Genomic DNA, 21,458 nt, shown 5'->3' on the forward strand with positions numbered 1-21,458 from the left:
TGGAAAAGTATGCCCTTTGTAGTGCATGTCATTTGCCCGCTATGCTCATTCATGTGTCTGTGTGTTTGTATTTATGGTCTGACTTGAAATCATAGGGAATTGAGAACATAAAGAATGAGATTGAAGACACCTCTGAACCTCTGATTGACCCTGTGTACGGCCACGGCAGGTAAAATGCATGATGGGTTTTCAAGTTCTTAGCGTGATTGTGTGATTTTAGGCAGCTGTTTTAATTATCGGATTGTATTCTGATAGATTTATCTTGTGTTGTGTAATGCTGTTTTATAGCACTCTTTATCATAACACATTAAAAAAATATATTAAGCTGAAATGTACATTTATAGTGAGTGCTGACTGTTTTGTTAACCTTTTCTTTCCCTACTTTTTAGCCAGAGTCTAATCAACCTTCTGGTGACCGGTCATGCCGTGTCTAACGTGTGGGACGGTGATAGAGAATGTTCTGGAATGAGTATGCTTCATGTTTTTACTTAATATATTAATGTGTTGACATGCTGTTTGTTTGAATTAACTGGAGTCACAGTAGGTTCTACTGTTGCAGACCACTTGGTGGCAGCATTAGCTAATATTTTGCTCAAGTTTTAACACACTTAAAAAATGCCTGCTGAGAGAATGCTAGGATCATTAGGTTTCAAAGTCTTCTGTGTTAGACTTTTTATTTTTGTGCAGTTGACAGGAATTTAATTATTCTTTTATTTTTGTTTGCTCTAGAGCTTCATGGCATCCATCAGCAGGCATCTGTTGGCTTCCTCACACTAATGGAGTCACTGCGCTATTGCAAGGTGGGTGTCTACTCTTAAGCACCATCACAGTAGCTTACAATACTGTAGTTAGAGTTGTAATTCATGTGATATAGATGTGTTCTCACTGTCTACAGTGTAGATAAATCTGAAAACCAATTTTGGCAAGTGTTGTGTGAAAGATGCAGAGTGTGTAGATGCCAAAGCTCACAGTTTCTTTGTGGTTTTGCTGTTTTCCAGCCATACATCTCAGGGAACACGTACAGGGAATTTGTGAAATGTAATTGCAACATAACCTACTGAAATACTGAATGCATTGAACAGACTAGTGTGACAGTCATCACTCTGTCAGGCTGGTTTCTTTCTTTTTTTTTTCTTTTTTCTTTTCAGTTTTTGAAGAATTTTTATGATGAGGAACAGACATTCTCTAGGTTAGTTCTCGCACACAAAACAATTATGGAAATTTAGAATTCTGTGTGTTTTTTTTTTTTTTTTTTTTTTTTTTTTTTTTTTTTTTTTTTTTTGTCTATTCTTTGTTTAGTTTAGTTTTTTATTTTATTTTTGTTCCCGTCCTTCCTTTTTCTCTTCTGTTTACTGTTTCTTATTTTATCATCTTTTCACTTCTCATTTTTCTTTTATTTTTAGTTAGTTTTTCAGAAGTTAAATGCCTCTCTGCTCCCAAACCAATGTGTTGCCCTCTAAAGGGTAAACATCAGAGATCTGGCACCTAGCGCATGCATCCTGTATGTTTTATGAGCCTGGGCAGGAATTGACTCTATTGTTTTAACCTGTGGAGAAAGTAATTAAGAAGCTGCTTTGTTTTGAATGGCGCTGTGCTGAGCAGAGCTTCAGGATATGTGCTGTGAGCTATGTTTGGACTAGAGGAATGCAGGAATGTATCGCCTCATATTTAGAACCATCCGAGCCTCCATCACAATATTCATGATCATTTTAATCTGCACACCCCTGGAACGCCCTCCCGCCCAAATCTGCTGCTGATACTCACCTGTTGAGTGATGTGAGCTGAGTGTGAGGGCTTTCAGTGTTTGGATGCACTGCTGGAGATCGAGCTGTAGGTGAAGAGTGTGCGGAGCTACACTTTGAACTCTGTTTTCTTGAATAATTCTACAGTCTTGTGTTAAACTGCTGACTCTCATCTCATTCCATTTTAATTTGGTTTTGATTGGTGGATGTGGTTTCCTGTGCGTGCAGCATTTGTAATGTGGATCAGGGGTGTGGAACCTTTTTCATAACGAGCCATTCATATAGACTGCCGTTCAAAGGTTTGGGGTCAGTAAGATATGTGTATGTACAGTATATGCGTGTGTGTGTGTGTGTGTGTGTGTGTGTGTGTGTGTATATATATATATATATATATGTGTGTGACCCTGGATGACAAAACCAGTATTAAGTCACTGGGGTATATTTGTAGCAATAACCAAAAATACATTGTATGGATCAAAATGATAGATTTTTCTTTTATGCTAAAAATCATTAGGATATTAAGTAATGATCATGTTCCATGAAGATATTTTGTAAATATTCTACCGTAAATATATCAAAACTTAATTTTTGCTTAGTAATATGTATTGCTAAGAATTCATTTGGACAACTTTAAAGGCAATTTTCTCAATATTTTGATTTTTTTGCACCCTCAGATTCCAGATTTTCAAATATTGTCCTATCCTAACAAACCATCAATGGAAAGCTTATTTATTCACCTTTTAGATGATGTATAAATCTCAATTTCGAAAAATTGACACTTAAGACACTAGGTTTTGTGGTCCAGGGTCACACACGTACATACATATATTTATATATTTATTATGGCCTTGCAAGAGTGTTTAAATGGTCTCTGATGCCATATATAGCCAGGAGTTGATGTTCACCACCCCTGATGTACAACATGTTTCAGTGCTCATATAATACAATCAACCTTTCATAATCAGTTCTAGTGTTTAATGTGTAAATTGGTTTCATATCATTTTCATAAGCAGAATGATTTAATATTTGACAGTTCCTGTAAGTATTACCAATCAACTTATCGCAGTGAATCAACCTGTTCGTGATGGTTCTGGAATGTGGCTGGCCAGGCCGTCATGGCATCGGTATGGAGATTGGCGCTCAACTGCTGTTTCTTTTTTTCCTGCTTTTAAAGGTTGGCGCATTTCTCAAATCTCCAAAGTTCCCTATTTGGATCCTTGGCAGCGAAACTCATCTTTCAGTATTCTTCACTAAGGTGAGTAAAGAAAATAAGCTCCTTTCTTTCTTCCCTCACTCTTCTACTCTCTTTCTTTCTTATCTGAAACAGTCTGGCAGTTTACTTTTCTTTTATTTCGTTATTGAGTGAAGACGCAAAAACAAAAGAATGTGCTAGCTAATAGATTTAGTGCTTTAGACGTCTTCTGGAAGAGAAAAGAAGAAAGAGTGGGGGAGTATGGGCTGGATGATGAGAGGCAGAAAGAGGTTTTTGGACTTATAAGGCATCCAGTGTGGTGTGTCCTGGCTTCAGCCCCCACGGCATGCGGTCAGATTTGGCACTCCGACATGCTCACAGAGAGGGATGGCTGATGTGAGGTGTATCTCGGGTCTGAGTGGAAATGTCAGTTCATGTAACTGTAGTACTTGGTGTTAAAGCGTGTCCTTATGATGGATGTGAGAACTGTATTGATTCCACAGACTTCCAGAGTGTTGCCATTAGGGCTGAGCAGAAAACGATATCATTTTAAGATTGAGATTAAGATACAGAGGCATTTTTACTCTGTATGGGTTAATCTGGCAGCCTGTCATACAGCAGAAATAAAACAGCCAGTCAATGCATGTCGCTAATAAGTCTGCAACTTGAAAAAAATAAATAAATAAATAAAAAATATCCTGACTAGCTGCATCACTGTGTGGTATGGTACTTGCAACGTGTCCTGCCGGAAGACTCTTCAACGCATAGTGAGAGCAGCTGAGAAGATCATTGGTGTCTCTCTCCCCTCCCTCCAGGACATTTACATAACCCGTCTCACCCGTAAAGCCCTCTGCATTGCAGGTGATCCCACTCACCCGTCACACAGCTTCTTCAGTCTGCTGCCATCAGGGAGGAGACTGGAGTCTCCAGGCCAGGACCAGCATACTGAAGGACATCTTCATTCATCAGGCTGTCAGGAAGCTGAACTCGCTCCCGAACTTGCCCCCCCTCCCCTCTTCTGCCCCAGACACCACTGAACTATGAACCCCCCACCCCCCACTCCAGGTCCCACATCCCCAGGTCCTTCCACTCCCCCCTCCCACTAACATACGGTAACATGCAACAGTCACTTTGTGCAGCATTGGTCTGCTCACTGCCTCAATCTTTTTTTTTTTTTTTTTTTTTTCACTACAATCTTTTTGTCTGCACTGTTTGTTCACCTCACTGGTTTGCACTCTATCTGCCCTGTGCCTTGCGCTGCTTTATTTAAGGTTTTTTTTTTTTATTAATATATTTTTTTATAGATTTTAAAAACTTATTTGTATAGTGTATTTAAGAATTTAGATTTTAGTGTTACCTGTTTGCACCATGGGTCTGAGAGTAACGCAATTTCAATTCTCTGTATGTATGTACTGTACATGTGGAAGAATTGACAATAAAGCAGACTTGACTTGACTTGAAATTCTATGTGTCTCTGTGTGAAGGATTGGTGCACACAGAAAACAGAATTTCGGGAAAAATAAAATGGATTTTATGGTTCCCTAAATTAAAATGTAAGTTTCTCTGTGGAGTTTAATCAATGCCATATGATATGGGGAAACTATTGTAATAATGTTTTTGGCCATATCCCCCAGCCCTAGTTGCTAGGTTGCTAGATGGTACTTGCTCAACTGGCCAAAAGAGACCACTCCAGGTCTCTGTGATATTGTGGTCACTAGATATGGCCTGGGTCCATCTTTCAGTGCATTTTTTCAGGCGTTTTATTGTTGCCCAGTTGAAAGCCCTCGTCCCATTGCTTGGAAAAGTAATAGCACACCTCAAGCTGCACTATTTGAGGTATCATTCATGTTCACAGCAGAAATGGTATGGGACATGTTATGCCCTGAGGTTTAGTACTCTGGGATAGGGGTATGTTCCATCTTCAGACTGTAAGTATAAATTGGAAATGGTGACACTTGTGTTCTTTATCATTTTGTTGTTGTCGCCATTTGGTAAAGTCACAGTAATGCATGACTTCTCATGGCTTGAAGCTTTATTCAATTACAGGAGAGCAAGGCTTTTTAAAACCCACTGGATTACAGTGTTTACAGAGTTTTGTGTGAGTACCCGTGTGTTTTATCCCTTTACTCAACAGAGGAAATGCTTGTTTCTCATAAAAGTTTCCACCTGGAGGCAAATGAGATTGACAGCAAGCATTAATCATGGTCTTACACTTAAGGCCATTTACTGTCAGTACATTATCCTCATCCGGCATTTGCCCACTAGAGACTCTTTTTGTCCATGATTTGTTTCCTTCCTGGTCAGGTAATTTTCTGACAGTAATGGAGTACTCTTATCATTAGTATTAATTATATTTTTTAAATTTAAACTAGCCAATTTTTTATTGCAGATCCAGCATAACTATTTTTTTTTTTTTTTTATTCTATAAAATGCAGTGAATGTTTCCTTTAAATGTGTCAAAATATTTGAGCCGAAGTTATACAGTTACAAAATAACCAGTGTTACCATGTTGCTGTACTGCAGGTAGCACTAACATAAAGTACTTAGAAAGTAGTTATCTATTATTTAAAAAAAGACAGGTCTCTGAACAGGACTGGTTGATTTACTGTTAAAGCATAATGGACTTGAAGCAGCAGTGCTTTAATGTATTTGACTTGAGTCTTTCATCATTGATGTCTCTCATCATGATTAGAGCTGCAGGATCAAAATATTCAGGACTAACAAAGGCTCATCTCATATTTCTGCCCATGAATCACTCTTCATTGTTCCTGTGTGTAGGCCAGTAGTACTGTGTGTTATAGTCTGTTAGTATAGTAACTATATAGTCTGTGTAGAGATTTTCTTCATAAGAGCTCTGAAAGTAAAATTTACGGTAAGTATCAGTCTCATCCAAGTCATACACACTGATAGTTTCCCCATCCTTTGCTCCGGCTTTTCCAGACTTCTTGGTTTCTTCCTAAGTTTCTTAGACCAAATCCTAGCTTGAGTACAGTATAATCTGTTAGACCCGGTGTAGTCAGATGCTGTGATGGGAAGTAACTAAAAGCAGCTGTGCTTCTAACATAATTGCATTCTTCAGTAATGTGACAGTATTTCAGCTGCTGTCAAGAAGCATCTTTTGTCTGATTTGGCAAATTGGTTTATTCAAGTCATAGATTCATTGATTCATGCAGTTGCTTCCCAATGGTCACAGAATTCTTTGTGCTGTGTTTTGTTTTCCATTTCACGAAAATTGATTATTTAATAAAATACTGTTTTGTTTATCACTATTTGTTACACAGCTCTCTGTAATACTTCATTCTAATTAGTCAGTCGTGGTGTTCTGTGGTCAAATGTTTTTATATGATGACTGCTACATTGGATAATTGTAACCATTGTCCTCGGCAACCGATTTCCTACATGCTACTTTAATGTTTCTCATATCACTCTTTTTCTTCTCACATAATACTGTGATTACAGTCAAAATATTTCATTTCTCTTTATTTATTCAGGAAATACTTCAGTATGAGAGAAAGCTGTGCTTTAATTTGTGAGCCTCTTGAAGTTGTCAAGAATCAGTTTCAAAGACATTTCTCCAGCACTGCACAGATATGCAGTTTCTCACTAGCTTTTTCATATAGGTCTTTATTCAATAATACTGAAGATGAAGCATCTTGGTGGAGAGCTGAACCTCCAGCAGATTTGACACTTTCTCACACTCAGCTGCTTCATTCCCATGAGCTTTAGAAGATCTTAATGATTTAAGGGCCTGTTACTCTCTGCTCTCTTATACAAATAGCAGCCCCGTTTAGTACACACACACACACACGCAATCAATTTAACCCTTATGCTCTCAGGGCACCCACTTCTCTCTCCCTCTCTCTCTCCACCTTCTCTCTGGGGCTGGTTAGTGGAGCATAGCCTCAGGTGAGTAATGCCACGATTTCCGGTAGGAAAGCCAATCTTTTCCCCCCAGAGCTCTCTGTGCTTCCATCTGGTTTAGTTTTGCCCACTGGAGTCACCGGTAAAGTCAGTCACTCTGCCAGGCCCTCAGAGAGGGAAAAAAAAACTCTCAGGCGACAACTCAAAGAGCAGCTGTTAAAAGGATGCACACTAAAGCCTTCGGACTAATTGGGTTGAGTTTGCACTGCCTAGTTAGCTAAATTCATGATAGAATTTAGTTTATTTGACCTTTTGATTGTCCTGAAACAACCTCTTTGTTGCTGTTTTAATCATTAGGAGTGCACAATATCTTGATAAACATGTCTGTGCTGTCTAACGTTATTGTGTTTGGTTCATTGTTATTTAGGAAAGGCAGATAAAATCAAATATCCAATATTGGTTGATAAATATGTCATTTCTGTTAATTTAGACTGGTAATATGGTATCAATGTTATCATTATATTTGACAGCTGTTCATTAGGTGTGAAGAATTTGAGATGGTTTTGTGGTTGTGCTGGTCTAATTTTTGGTGACTGTTCTGGCAGTTTATGAGTGGCTTCCTGAATGTTTATTTTAGACTTAAAGATTTCTCTCCAGTGGGATTTGTCTTTTAACGCAGTTTGTTTGTAATGTGTCATGGAAGGTGGCTTTTTTTGCCTCTCTGTGTATGCGCATAAGATAGGTGTCTCTAATGACAAGTTTTAAGCTCGTCTCCCAACGGATCCAGACTCCCGTTACCGTCTTTGTTTGTCTCTGTGTCTCTGCTTTTAGCTTCTAATAGGGTTTGTGTTCCACTCTTATCTGATTTATGTGCACACAAAGCAGCAGACACTATACAAATGACCTTTCACAGAGGTCCTGAGAGGGCCCCGGACACACACACAGACACAGCAGTGGTCACTAAAGGAATGATCTCAGGTCCCAGTGGATGAACAGCCCCACACACCCTGAGGACAGTGAGTAATGGAATAGCAGCTTTTAGCGCAGCACACTGGTAACTATAACCGTGTATAATGCAGAGAAACACGATCTGTGGCTACTGAACCACAGTACCCCTGTTTATACAAAATCTGATGCTTCGCTTGCTCACACACCCATTCACAAGGTGATTAATGGGTCCACTGACGCTGTGGCCCATGTTTGACACAAAGATGATGGTGTCCGTCTTCGAATGCTTTCACTTTTTTTACTTCTCATAGCTGCTTTCAAGCTCTGCTTTTATTTCAAGTGATGAGCTTCACATCCCTTATTTCCTTCCATCCTGCTCTGTCTCTCTGGAGGCCCTTTGTCTGTATCTTAGTATGGGATGTTAACCTTCTTCTCGTCCCTCGCTTCCTCGTTCCACTCATCAGACCACGTTCTGTCTTGGATCTGATGATGTTAACATCCACGTCTTTTTACGCATCCCTTAGTCCTCTTCTCCTTCCTGTCCACCCTTCAGGGGCCTGATCCCTTCTTATACCCACAAACCATTGCAGCCAGCCCTTAGTTCACAAAGCTGTTTTCGTCCAGTTTTCAATTCAGCCCCCTCCTTGGTGCAAAATACTTTGTAAATGATGGTGCTACAAAAATGAGGGATGTTATTGTATGGCTCCATTCCAAAACATAGTGAGCTACCTATGGAGAACATATTCCGGGGCAGCATAGGTATGCTTTTGACATGAAGGCTCATTTTTCTTCTGAGGAGAAGGCAATCTACATTTACATTTAGTCATTTAGCAGACACTTTTATCCAAAGCGACTTACAAATGAGGACAATGGAAGCAATCAAAATCAACAAATAAGCAATGATATGCAAGTGCCATAACAAGCCTCGGTTAGCTTAACGCAATACATGTAGCAAGTTTTTTTTTTCCAGATTATAAAATAAATAAAAAGAAAACAGATTTTTTGCTTTTTTTATTAATTTTTATAATAAATAAAAAGAAAACCAATAGATAGAATACAGAAAGATTAGAAAAGCTAGTGTTGGTGTTTTTTAGTGCTAGAGTTCTAGAGTTAGAGGGTCAAATAAAGATGGAAGAGATGTTTTTCAATCTAACAATGCAATCAAATTCATTTGAGTTCAGTAAAAGAAATTAAGCTGGTTGGAGGAAGCAAGAAAAATGTTGATCACAAATATTTGCAATTACTTAAATTAATTTTTTTTTTTTTTTTTTTTTTTTTTTTTTTTTTTTTTTTTTTCCAAGCATTAATATCATGATGATTTTTTTCATAATGTTTATTTTTTTTTTGGCAAAATTTGCTTTGTAAAAAAAAAAAAGAAGAAAAGAAAACAGATTTGCAATGCATTGATAAAACAATGTGTTTAAACCAAGTATATATTTGATATACTTACTATTATTATTATATACATATAGTTAATTAATACTACTTAGTTATAAAACATTGTTGTACCAATCAGTTTTAAAAACAAAAACTGAAAACAATGAATAGTTAGCCTTTTCCCATCACAATCAACACAATTAGAAATACAATCTGAAAGATTATTTTGCTATGCTGGCAGTCTAAAGGCCTGTTCACACCGGGACGAATTTCGCGCGCGATATTCGCCGACGTTTAACGCCTCGTGACTAAACAAAGGGCGCCAATGTGAGTGTGCACACCGACACGAAAAACGCCACGCGTAAAAGCGTCATTTTTTTAAAAACGCCTCGGGTTCGTTTTTTTGGTTTGACGCACCGCGTCAAAAACTATACGACCAATGAGAATGGCGCTTTTGCACACGTGTCTGGAGCTTCTGAAGTTACAGTAAAACACAACTTGGGGGCGCTCAAAACACAAAACTGTCTTGCTGAGCACACATACGTAACGGCGAAGGAGATATACGCCAAGTAGCGTCTACACTGCCGGGAAGAAATAAGACGAAGAAGATGCAAGGCAAGATGAATGTAGAGTTGCTGGTCTCGTTGGTGTCGGAACACAAAGAACTATATGACAAACGCGACAGCGATTACAAAAATCTTGATAAAAGAGAAATAGTATTTCTAGTATTTCTGTTTTACATTAAGCGCCATCTAATGTCAGGGAATGAATTTGCATGTTCACTCGGCTCATCGTCAGCGAAAATCGCTTGGGTGTGAACACAAAAAACGCGTTGAAAAACGCTGGCGAATAACGCGCGCCGATATTCGTCCCGGTGTGTACGGCCCTTAAGGCTGAATATAAACATTTCATAATAAAATATTGATAAATGTAGTGATGCAAACTGTAGTTAATTATATTTAATCTTATTTTTTAGTATTTATTTATTTAGTTTAATAACATGCTAGCATCAAACTATTAAAATCAATGTGGAGCATTTAAAGTTGGCCACTTATAAAGTTTTGTAATGGCTAGGATGTTGTCTTAGAACGCAACTGCCTGTTTAGGTAATAGTCAGCGAGTCAGCTCACTAGGTTTTTGAACAGAGCTCTTTGAGAGGAAAAAGAAACCGCACTGCTGGTAAAGTCGTCTGGTGCACCCCAGGGCTCTGTCATCCTCTGCTAATTTACTGACTCCATGCCCCCAAACACAAACACACGCCTTACTTTTGTGAGCCCCACAGGAGCTCACCTCACTGCAGCAGTTGTGCTTCTGTAGAGCCCTGCTCTGCTACCGTGAGGAGCCCTCGATCTTTTGTATTGCCACACAGGACCACCGTGTTCTCACAGTGATAGTGCAACAGTGAATGTGGCCCGAAACCAACACCAGTTCTGATTTCTGTCAGCTTGAAAGACTTCAATCATCACATTCTTGTGTCTTCCATGAAAGGATGGCACAGTGGATATACACTAACATATGTAAAAGAACAGAATAGGAAGTAAGGAAAATAATATCACTTAATAGATTCCAGTCTCATCAGACAATGTGTTTCAAGTTTCATCAGACGGTTGTCTCTCAGAGGCATTGTGCTGTCTGACACATCATTAATCATTCCTTTAGTGGTATCTGATCTATTATACATGCTTCAGCTTTGTAGTGCCGCACTTACGCACATATATGAAACCACAACCTCTTAAAAGCCTGTTCACACCAAGAATTATATAACTATATTAGCATCCACACTAGGGTTGGGCAATGCAACCAAAATCTGATATTAGGATATGAGTAATTTTATTTCATGGTAACGATACATATCACAATGTAGTTCTTTTTGATTTTAGAACTTTTGATACCATAGAAATTTCATAATTCTTGTCACCAGCATCAATATCACAAAAATTATCCTCGTTTAAAAAAAAAAAAAAAAAAGTAATTGAAGACAAGTAAACAGTGATTAAATAAGAATAAGAAACTAATTAAAATAATTTTCTCTTTTGTTGTTTGATTTAACATGAATGACAAACAGCAGGATTATTAGACTGCTGTCACTTTAAGAGCTGCCTAGATCCAATATACTGTTACGCATGTCTTTTATTACTGTGATTACAAGGATACTTGCAAAGATGGGCATTATGTTTGTATTTAACCATTTGAGGCCTAAAAAGTGTCAAAAATAACTCTGAGCACCGTCTTCATGTGCACACGCCTCTCTGACAGCGCAGTCTCAGACAGCTCTTGCATATAGGAAGTTAATTCTGTTTTGCTGCTGATTACATTTCAACGGCTCAAAAATCCCTTTTTTTTTTAATTGCAATGCTTAAAAATGCGTGCAAACAATAATTTTTCATAACCACATAGCACAGCAGTGTCACGTGAGCATGTAACTGCGATAGAAATGTCCAAAATATCTTAACATTTCTACCGATATATCGGCCACCCCTAATACACACCACACATTTTTATTGCTCATCAATCGTACAATTTAGACATGCCATCATCGGCTCTGCCTTGAATTTCATCTCTGTCAAGGCTCTACATGGCTGTATGGACAAACATCCACGCACTACGTTATACCCATGGGGCTCGTAATACATACATGGCCTCACATCCTCTCTTAACCCACAACAATGGCCTCTTCAGCAGCCTCTCACTAACACTGATGCCTGTACAGGGAATACTTCACCAACAAAAGACGTAGACACAGAGAGAACGACAAGGAGATGGGAAGATAGTGTTAAATGTAGAAAAGGACAAGACTTCAACTTTAAGAGCGAAACGCCAGAGGGAGTAAAGAGTGGATGTGATAGTCTAGTCAGTGACCCAGCCAGCTCTGACGTATCGGGTGTCTAAACCATTGCTGTCTGATGCTGGTGACATTTTCTCTGTCGTGAAGAACTTCAGAGGAGCAGATCTACCTGCAGTTTGAATTACAGTGGTCTGGTTGTGGTAATTGGTAATGTGACTGTGTAACTGTTGCTGCTGCTTTGATGTTGGTTAAATTCTGTGCTTGTTGTTTGGAGTTTGACTGCTGAGAGGACCTCTGTGAATGGGTTTTCACCTCAAAACCCATGAACCTTTGCACTTAAACCAGACTCTCTTTTAGAGATACCAGTCTTTCCTGCAAGACTAATCGCCTTTGATTGAAAGGCTTTAGTGCTTGGGCTGTATGTGTTTTTTTTTTTTTTTTTTGTGTGTTTTTTTTTTTTTTTTTTTTTTTTTTTGTGTGTGTGTGTTTGTGTGTGTGTGTGTGTGTGTGTGTGTGTGTGTGTGTGTGTGTTTTTTTTTTTTTTTTTTTTTTTTTTTTTTTTTCATGATACCAGCAACGCGTCATTGTTTGCACTCTCACAGTTAGTTGCTGCATTGTGGATAAAGTTGAAACCCGAGTCACCTAAAACTGACAACAAAATGATCCGTGTCCAAATGAACACTCCTTTTGACTCTGCTAGAGTTAAGTTGTGAAATGGAGATGGGGCAAGATATAATCGCTTGATTCTGATCTGGATTTCACCTTATGATTTTTACCTCACTAGAGCTGGAATGTATCAGCCTGGGCTGGGGTTTATAAGGATGACAGGAGTGTAAAAAACGCATGTTCAGTCTAATGTACAATCTCACATCACCTTTTAAGGTTAAACAGTTTTTATTCTAAGCTTTCTAAAAACAGTAAAGCACACTCTTTTAGTCTCATCTGTCATCTGCATAAGACTCTCCTTATCACAGATTTGATACGTTGTTTAATCATATGACTTTCTTTATCTTTTTCTGATATTATATTACTCCAGCTTGCTGGCTTGTATAAGTAAAGTCCTTTATCCTTCACAATTGCAAAGAAATCATTGCCTGTAAATGCTGGTAAATGGATTCTGTGTGCTCGGTCATGACATTTGTGTACAGTCTCAAGGATATTTCTGAAGCTCAGTCATCAGCATCTATTGGCTTTTCTCGCTCCTGTGTGTGAGCCGCCTCTCTGATCTCCAACTGTTGCCTTCTATGGCGCGTGTGTGTGTGCGCGCATGTATTTGGGTCTCAAGAAACTAATGAAAGCCAGATTCAGGATTCTTAACATGTGACTCTGCTTTACAGATATGTTGAAAAGTTATGCTCACTGAGCCTGTTGTTAAACAGGCATATATAATTTCACCATATTGCACAGAGTGCAATTGGGAATATTACCATTGCTTTGACAGAAATGCTCAAAGCACTTGGCTGAAAACACCTGTATGACTTGACCGTGCTCTTTACTATGTGTAATTTAAGACAATTTTAGACCATGTTGCTTTTTTTAGGCAACAAATGAGCCTTTACTTTGTTTGTGTCCCTGAAACCCAAAACTGTCCAGGATATGTGGAGAATCTGACTTCAGTGTGGCTCCAAGGGTCCGTCTGGGTCAGATCGCTCATCTCACAGAACCATCCCGCCTCGAGCTGAAGTCTTTACCCAACACACTGCTCTGTAATTCCCCTCTATTAGAATGTGTGTTTGAGAGAGAGAGAGAGAGAGCAATGGAGAAACGCTGACTCAGCAAGGTTGATTACAGGACTAGTTGTGTTGTTGTGAAGCCACATTGTTAGCATCAGCGGAATAACATGCTGTTTTTGTCACCAGGGGTCAAACTTTATAACAAGACATGCACTCATTGCTATTAGCATGGAGCCACAGTGCATGTTTGTGTGTGAGGAAGGTAATGTGGAGGGTTTATGTGCACAAACGTGTCATGACTGATATATTTGATGTCAGTGCACACGCACAAAAAAAGGATGATGTTTGCAAGCATGTTGTGATTTCTAAACAACAAACCATTCTGCTTCATTGACATTCTCCACAATGACTGGCCTATGTCTATATCTTCATTATGCTATGCAATGAAAAGTCAGTTTGCTCACCCTCATGTCATTCCAAACCGGTCTGAGTTTCTATGTTCAGTGGAACATGGAAAGAAAATAAAAATTTTTTGAAGAACAGTGCTTCTGATCTGTTGCATACAATGAAAGCATAAAGTGAGCAGTTATTGAATCAACCTCAAGTTATCATTAGTTTTAATGATTAAAAAAATACATTTAAATATGTGTAAGAACAAGAAATTCTGTTTAATTTAGTTGATATTCACAAAGCAGTGTTGGGTTGTCAATTAATTTCTGTTAAACAAATAGAATTGAACTGCATAGATTGTTCATTTTTATTTCTTTTTAGATTTTCTTTATTTGTAATGTACAGTATATGAAGTTAAAATGTTCCCTGTATAATTTACAATATTAATTTGCAGCAAGAATGCATTAAATTAATCAAAAGCCAACAGTAAAGACTTTTTTCAGTGTAATGTAATAGAAGACATTTTAAAAGCAATTTTAAAGTTCTGCTACTCTACAATGAAAACATACATTGACTTTAGAGCTGCAAACAAATCAATAAATACCATTAAAGTTGTTCAAGTTGATTTTGGAGTACTAAATATTAACCACTAATGATGTTTTTATTTCCCTTGTCCTTTGTGTTTCACAGAGGAAAGAAAATCGTATGGGTTTTAAAATAATGAATACTACTTTTGAGTCTGTCAGTTTGTTTGACCCTTGTTTATGAAGCAGATGAACTCTTTCAGAGTTCATGGCAGATGTCTTACCGATTGAAACTTCTCACTTGTATAATTAAGTACTCGTCCATTTTTCTCTCAGTCTCTCGCCACTGCTGAGCTTTGAGCTACTGCTATATGTTAAAATGAACCAATCTTTTTCATTACTTCAGGAATGAGGGTTTATAACTCCACATGGCCTCAGGCAAGAGCTCTGAAAGTTTAATTTCTTTTTGACTACCTTCCATTCGACTGTGGAAAGGTGTCCGCTTTGACTGTGTGGAGTACTAGCCCAGATTGTGGTATTAAGACAAGCAGTATCCAGATGCAACTTCTCCATGTCATCTACTTTCTCATTCCTTTGTACCTCTTTTTTTTTCTTTCTCATTTTATCTCCTCTGTTGCTCTGTCCCTCTTTCTTGGTGTGACTGTGAGCTGTATATTTACTCTTTGAAATAAGAGGAGGTATTTGTGAGTGTTACACTGAAACCATACTGTGAAAGTATACAGCCTATGTTTATGTTCACTCTTCCATGACCATGTTTGGATGTTCATTGCTAATGTTTGTTCTTTTCGATTGCTGTAAAACACTTCATATTTGACCGGACTTTGAGATTTTCTGAAGAAAACGTGAGTGGTGGTTGCCAGGGTGTGCCAAGGTATTCTGAGTCCAATAGACAAAGATTTTATTTCTTATTATTTCAGGAATAGCTCATCTCTCAACAAGCCATATGAAATGAGGGAATCTTTAATGTACTTTGCTCAAATTGTGTGTGGTGAGTTTCATACTGAAGTTTTAACCTTCGAGTTAGTAAAGCCCTATGAAAACACACAGAACATTTAGGTTTCATATTTAAACAGCAGTCTTCTGTGGTTTTATAATCACAGACAGTAGTGTATATCACCATTTAAATTTGATTAATTCTGCAGCCCTACTTTTGATTTATTAATCCAAAATTCTCCAAATTCTGAGATATTTCCCATTATATAGTAAATTTCATTTTAATGACTGCTTTGCGTTATTCTATCTGTATTTTCCCCTTCAAATTCTTGAATAGTAGGGTGCAGTTTATTGGGCATCATTTGACAACACTGTCATTTAAACAGAATAGAACTCTTTCAAACACTCATCTAGCTCTCATTATGCTTCACATTTGAAGAGTATTGATGAATTCCCATGTAGAGTTTTGATAACATGACCTTGTTCTTATCATCAGTCTCCATTAGAACTAGTTAACCCCTTTATGCACTGCCTTCCTTTCTAATAATGAGAATCAGAGCTTGTGCGAGTAAAACACAGATGGTGAGAATGAGATTTTTAAAGTGAATGGGTTCAAAAGAGGGGGCAGGTCAGAAGTTTGGATCAATCAGTCTGTTCCAGAAAACATCCTAAGCAGCATCCTAACTGAAATGGCACAGATTTGAAATTCACTTTAATAGTTGTTAACAAAATAATGATTGAAATATTGAATTTTGTTGATGCTTTGGAGTCATGTTGCACATTTCTTTTGTCTTGTCAACACCATACAGAATATTCAAATGTATCTATGATTCCCAAAAATGCTAAAGTTTGATTCCTATATGAGACTAAATGGTACTTTGAACGATATTGGAATGTTGAGATGGAAAACTCAAACTGTGACCTGTTTTTAGCTGTACGTGATTCAGCTGCGCATGCTGACTCTGCATATTTTCCAGCTTGAGTCGTTTTTACACACATACAGATGTGTTTTGTTGTCCCAAGTCCCTCCGGCAACACATTGATGGGGCAGTGATCCCGCTGTAACTCAAACATGAACAAACACACATGGATCTTGGTTTGTTTTCTATTAATCAGTAAAGTTCGCAGCCTGTTTGTGAGTTTTGCGCATGTGGGAGAGAGATAGAAGATTGTTTTCATTAAATTGCTTGATGGAAGGGCAGTTTTGACATTTATGAGTTTATCTTTAGATCAGTTATACACGCATACAAGCACACACCCAAACCTAATCACACACTCAGTCCTTTTGCAAACACACACACAAACAAATTGACGCCAGTACAGTTCATATAAACATTTTCTGTTTTATTGTTGTATAGTTCAGCAAGGGCTCTTAAAGCACATTGCATCATCGGTTAGTGTCTTCTTATTACTCAAAGAGATTGTGTGAATGGACACACTCAAGGTCATATGAGGTCAGCTCTCCCTCATCCTCAGAAAAAAAATCAACTTATGAATGACTTATCTCTATATCTCTAAACTTGAAATAGGAATATTTTAGCATCTCAAAAATGGTGGGGCCCATGCCATAACTCTCTTTTCTATTTCATATTTCCTTCTCTTTCTAGGAGATGGCTTTGGTGGCCCCCGAGTCTCCTTCAGAGCAGGCTAGAAGAGTCTTCCAGACCTTTGACCCGGAAGGTAAGATTATAAAAATTTCATCTGTTGTGTATGTTTGTGAGCCTGAAAAAGAGACTGAAGAAACTCAATGTCAACTCAACCCCAGCAGCTGAGTCAACTTGTCCTTCACTGAGAGGAAGATGAGCTTTAGCTCCACAAAATCCAGAGCACATTTATTGTCTCTGCAGCTTAGCAGGCAGTGCAAAGGTCCTACGATTACTGTGTTTGTTTATACTTTACTATAACTGAGGAGAGAGGAAATTAGATAAAAAAAGACTACATTTGATCTGACACAAAGGCGTTATTTCAGTGAGGTATAAGAGCGGTAATTTTCTTCTATATGGAATTCTATGTGTGTGTGTGTGTGTGTGTGTGTGTGTGGGTGGATTAGTTATGTAGTTCGGTGGCTACATTTTTAGGTTTAAGGTTAAGCCCTCCAGTCTTTTTGATGACTCTCCCACAGTATCTCTTTACACAGCCAGATATCAGTCATAAAGACCAGACTACAGACTTGCACATGTGTGCATTTGCATCAGCTGGGTAGCTTACTCTGCTAAGCCGCTGGTTCTGAACCTCTGAGGTCGTGGGTTCGAATCCAGGGTGGTTAATGTGGGGAAGTCGTGGCCTAATGGTTAGAGAATTTGACTCCTAACCCTAAGGCTGTGGGTTCAAGTCTCGGGCCGGCAATACCAAGACTGATGTGCCCTTGAGCAAGGCACCGAACCCCCAACTGCTCCCCGGGTGCTGCAGCATAAATGGCTGCCCACTGCTCCGGGTGTGTGTTCATAGTGTGTGTGTGTGTGTGTGTTCACTGCTGTGTGTGTGCACTTTGGATGGGTTAAATGCAGAACACAAATTCTGAGTATGGGTCACCATACTTGGCTGTATGTCATGTCACTTTGTCACTTTAAACATGCTTCAGCTGACAAGCCAAATCTGAACATATGAAGTGCACAACTTTCACACAACTGATCTTTGACAGTGATCCTGATATATTAACCACAGTTCCCAAAGTATAATACAGGGGTGATATAGCTCCCAAATTTTAATAAACAACTTAAAACACCTCTCAGGTCCTCATGAGGCAGAAACCCCTTATTTTTTGGTTTTTGTTTACATTTTTCTGAAATTAATTGCGATTAATCCCACCTAGCATTAAAGTTTTTAGATATACTTTTATATTGCAATAATAAAAAAATCAAACTTCAAATTAATGTACAAACAACATAAATACAGTATATTTTTTAATATTTGTTTAATGGCATCTTTTTTTTATGACTGAAGGCCAGTATCAATGATACCAGTACTGATTTCTCTACAAAATTACCCCCCTTAATATTTAACAATTCACTATAGCATTCAACATTACAGTATAATTGAGAGCTATCAATTTTAACATTAGAAAAAAAACTTCTAATTTAAGTGAACCCATTATAATAAATGTAATATTTACCTGTGCCCTTCAGCAGAAACATTCAGAAATTGGTGCTCAAGGAATATTTCTTATTACCAATGTTGATATTTTAGTGAATATAAGTAATAAATTAAAAATTCCAAACTTTTGAATATTATGTAGACTCCACATTTCTGTCATTTTCCGATATTTATAACAAACTCACTGATTACTTTCTCTATAGTAATGTTTTCCAACTGAATGTCGTATATATGATTAACAGTCAACAGTGTTTTATTTGAGAGCAGTTCTAGTGAGGATTTGTGGGTAGGAGAGTCTTGTGTTATGATTTATCACTTAAAATAGTCACTGTGCTCAGATGGCAAAGTCAGCAATGTAGTTTTATGAACAAACCACTGATGCTCTTTTAGTCATATGCAGTGCAGTATATCTTTGCCTATATATCCTGTTTGTTTTTTTTCCCCAGAGTCTGTTGCTTGAACATATATTTTTCTCCCCTAGATTTTCCTCTAAATCAAAAGCAATAAATATTAAATCTAAGACTCCTGATGATAATATAGAGAATAGGTAGGGAGGGTGTTTGATGGAAGAAATGAGAACCTGGAGCAGAGTTCGCCCACTGCACGGTCTCATATCTGTCAGGTAGAAGAGGTTTGTGTGTGTATATATCACTGAATGTGTCACAGTGAGAACGTAAGTGTTCTTCCAAAGTTTTGATTTAAAGTGTCTAATTTACAGCACACACTCAAATTGTCATCAAGAACAAGATTAGATGTTCTTGCTTGGCATCTTTTTGCCTTTTAAGGTCGTAAACAACATTCCTGTTCCTCACGTTAATAAGAACAATACTCTGTGTGTGCGTGCGTGCATGAGAGTCTGTGTATTTTAGTTCAATTTCAGTTACCAGCACTTCAAATGTGTTTATATCGACTCCAAACACAGACAGTTTAGGCATTAAATGAGATCTTTCACATGCATTTCATTTGTCCAAAGGAGAAAGAAAAACTTGCATCTTACAGTCTGGTTATGTAGATACAATTCTAAAGTGACATGAAATCAAAATTGACCCTGTTTACTTTCCATATAAATGCCCTTTGTGTTAATATTAATCAATGCATCGTTTTAAAGAGAAATTATTTTCATACCTTGTGTAAAATTAATCCACCAAGGTTATGCAGCTATGAAAAAAAAATGTATATTAGGCAATAAATTAAGCTGACAATAATGATCCAATTAAACCCTGATGGATTGTGCCACCCCATATTATTTCTCACTGAATATAGTTTCACTCAGAAATGTATCACATTGCAGAAGTAATATTTTGTGAATACCTTTTTATGTCAGTAAGTATAGAAGCTATTTTAGTCAAAGTTTCTAATGCATTATTAAAAACGCCCAAGTGTATCTAATTTCATGCTGTGGTACAGATATTTATTGTTCTTAATCCAGTCACTGCAGGAAAGTTTAAGCAGAGAGTTCATTTTATAACGAACGGAAAAGAGTTAGCATACCAGCTGCTCTGCAAACATCCTGTCTGAAACGTGCAGACCAGAGAGGAGGAAAAACAACATACACCACTCATCCATCCATTTATCAGCCATTGTCTTAGCATGTTTATGCGCATATGTGTGCGTGGTCGGCAGAATGGCTTCAATTAGAGAGATGAAACTCGTGTTTTATATTGGGCATAAGACACTAGTGGTGTGGGTGCTGATCAAGACTCTCAGAAGCTCTAACCATCTGCCTCTCTTCTTGTCTCCTCATCTTCAGATAATGGGTTCATTCCAGACACACTGCTTGAAGATGTTATGAAAGCGTTGGATCTCGTCTCCGAGCCAGACTAGTAAGTTTGTGTGTGTGTTACAGTAATGTTTTAATGTTCATTTAATGTTAATTATTCATTAAGAAATATTAACTGGACATAAACATTTCGGATGTTCAGAAGTTTTCTTTTTTCTTTTTCTTTTTTTTTTCTTAATTCTGAAAGAAAGTAATACCTATCTGTAAGGATGCATTAAATTGTCAGAAGTGACAGTAAATGTTTCTAAAAGAAAAATATTCAGCAGAACAAAACTTTTCATTGACAATAAAAATAACGTATAAAAAAAATTTAAAAAACAATTTTCTGCAAAAATATTCAGCAGAACAAAACATTTCATTGACAATAATAAGAGCGTAAAAATCATGTTTCAAAAACATGAAAGAATCTTACCAACCCAAACTCTTTAATGGTAGTGTGTATAATATTTACAATATAATGTATTATTTTTATTCATGTCCAGCAAGCATTATATCTCTTTATTTCTAACACAGCAAGGTGACATTTGTGTTTGTCATAAAGTGATCTGAAGAGGTTTGTGCATGTTAAACTAGCTATGATCCCTCTGTTTGCACAATTTGGGTTCACATGCCATTCAAACAGACTCATCACTCTTGCAGAGCAAAGAAGAGTCCCAACCTTCCATGTAAAGCCTGTTTAAAGCCACTCACCATAGTCCCATTGAAACCTTCACCTCTTAAACAGCTTCTCACTGAAATCTGAGCAATTTTAAACCACCTGCTTTCTTACATCAACCTTTGATAGCTTGCAAGACAACTTCAGCCTTTCAAAAGGTTTGTTATATGAAAGTTAAATTGACAGAATAAAGTTTAGGTCATGTGTTTGTTTTTACACAGCACCCTATTCTGTCAAAGCAGTTTAGTCAAGTGTCAATGAAGTCTGAACACTCTTTTGGCCTCTTCTGAAACTACATACAACATAATCAGTGGTTCGGCAATTGCCAATTTTTATGTGAATGTTAAAGTGACCTGTGATCACATAAGAAAGCATTTATCATCCTCTGATTACTGAGTTTGTGTGGGAGAGAGTTAGTAATGTTATCAGTCCCGCTGTATGACTTTAAAAGGAAAAGTCTGCCCCGTTTTAACATCACTGAAGT

At 37.7% G+C, this 21,458-nt stretch overlaps 1 protein-coding gene across 1 annotated transcript in view; it reads left to right on the top strand.

The window, feature by feature from the left end:
* The window catches only part of mindy3 (MINDY lysine 48 deubiquitinase 3), a 40,214-nt gene that overhangs the window by 8,961 nt on the left and 9,795 nt on the right, over positions 1-21,458 (top strand). The window contains exons 7-12 of the mRNA XM_042741113.1: positions 96-169; positions 390-469; positions 730-800; positions 2,917-2,997; positions 17,054-17,126; positions 20,290-20,362. Coding sequence (XP_042597047.1) covers positions 96-169; positions 390-469; positions 730-800; positions 2,917-2,997; positions 17,054-17,126; positions 20,290-20,362 — 452 coding nt within the window. The remainder of the gene's footprint in view (positions 1-95; positions 170-389; positions 470-729; positions 801-2,916; positions 2,998-17,053; positions 17,127-20,289; positions 20,363-21,458) is intronic.

This window comes from Cyprinus carpio, chromosome B16 (genome assembly GCF_018340385.1).
Source record: "Cyprinus carpio isolate SPL01 chromosome B16, ASM1834038v1, whole genome shotgun sequence".
Taxonomy (NCBI): Eukaryota; Metazoa; Chordata; class Actinopteri; order Cypriniformes; family Cyprinidae; genus Cyprinus; species Cyprinus carpio.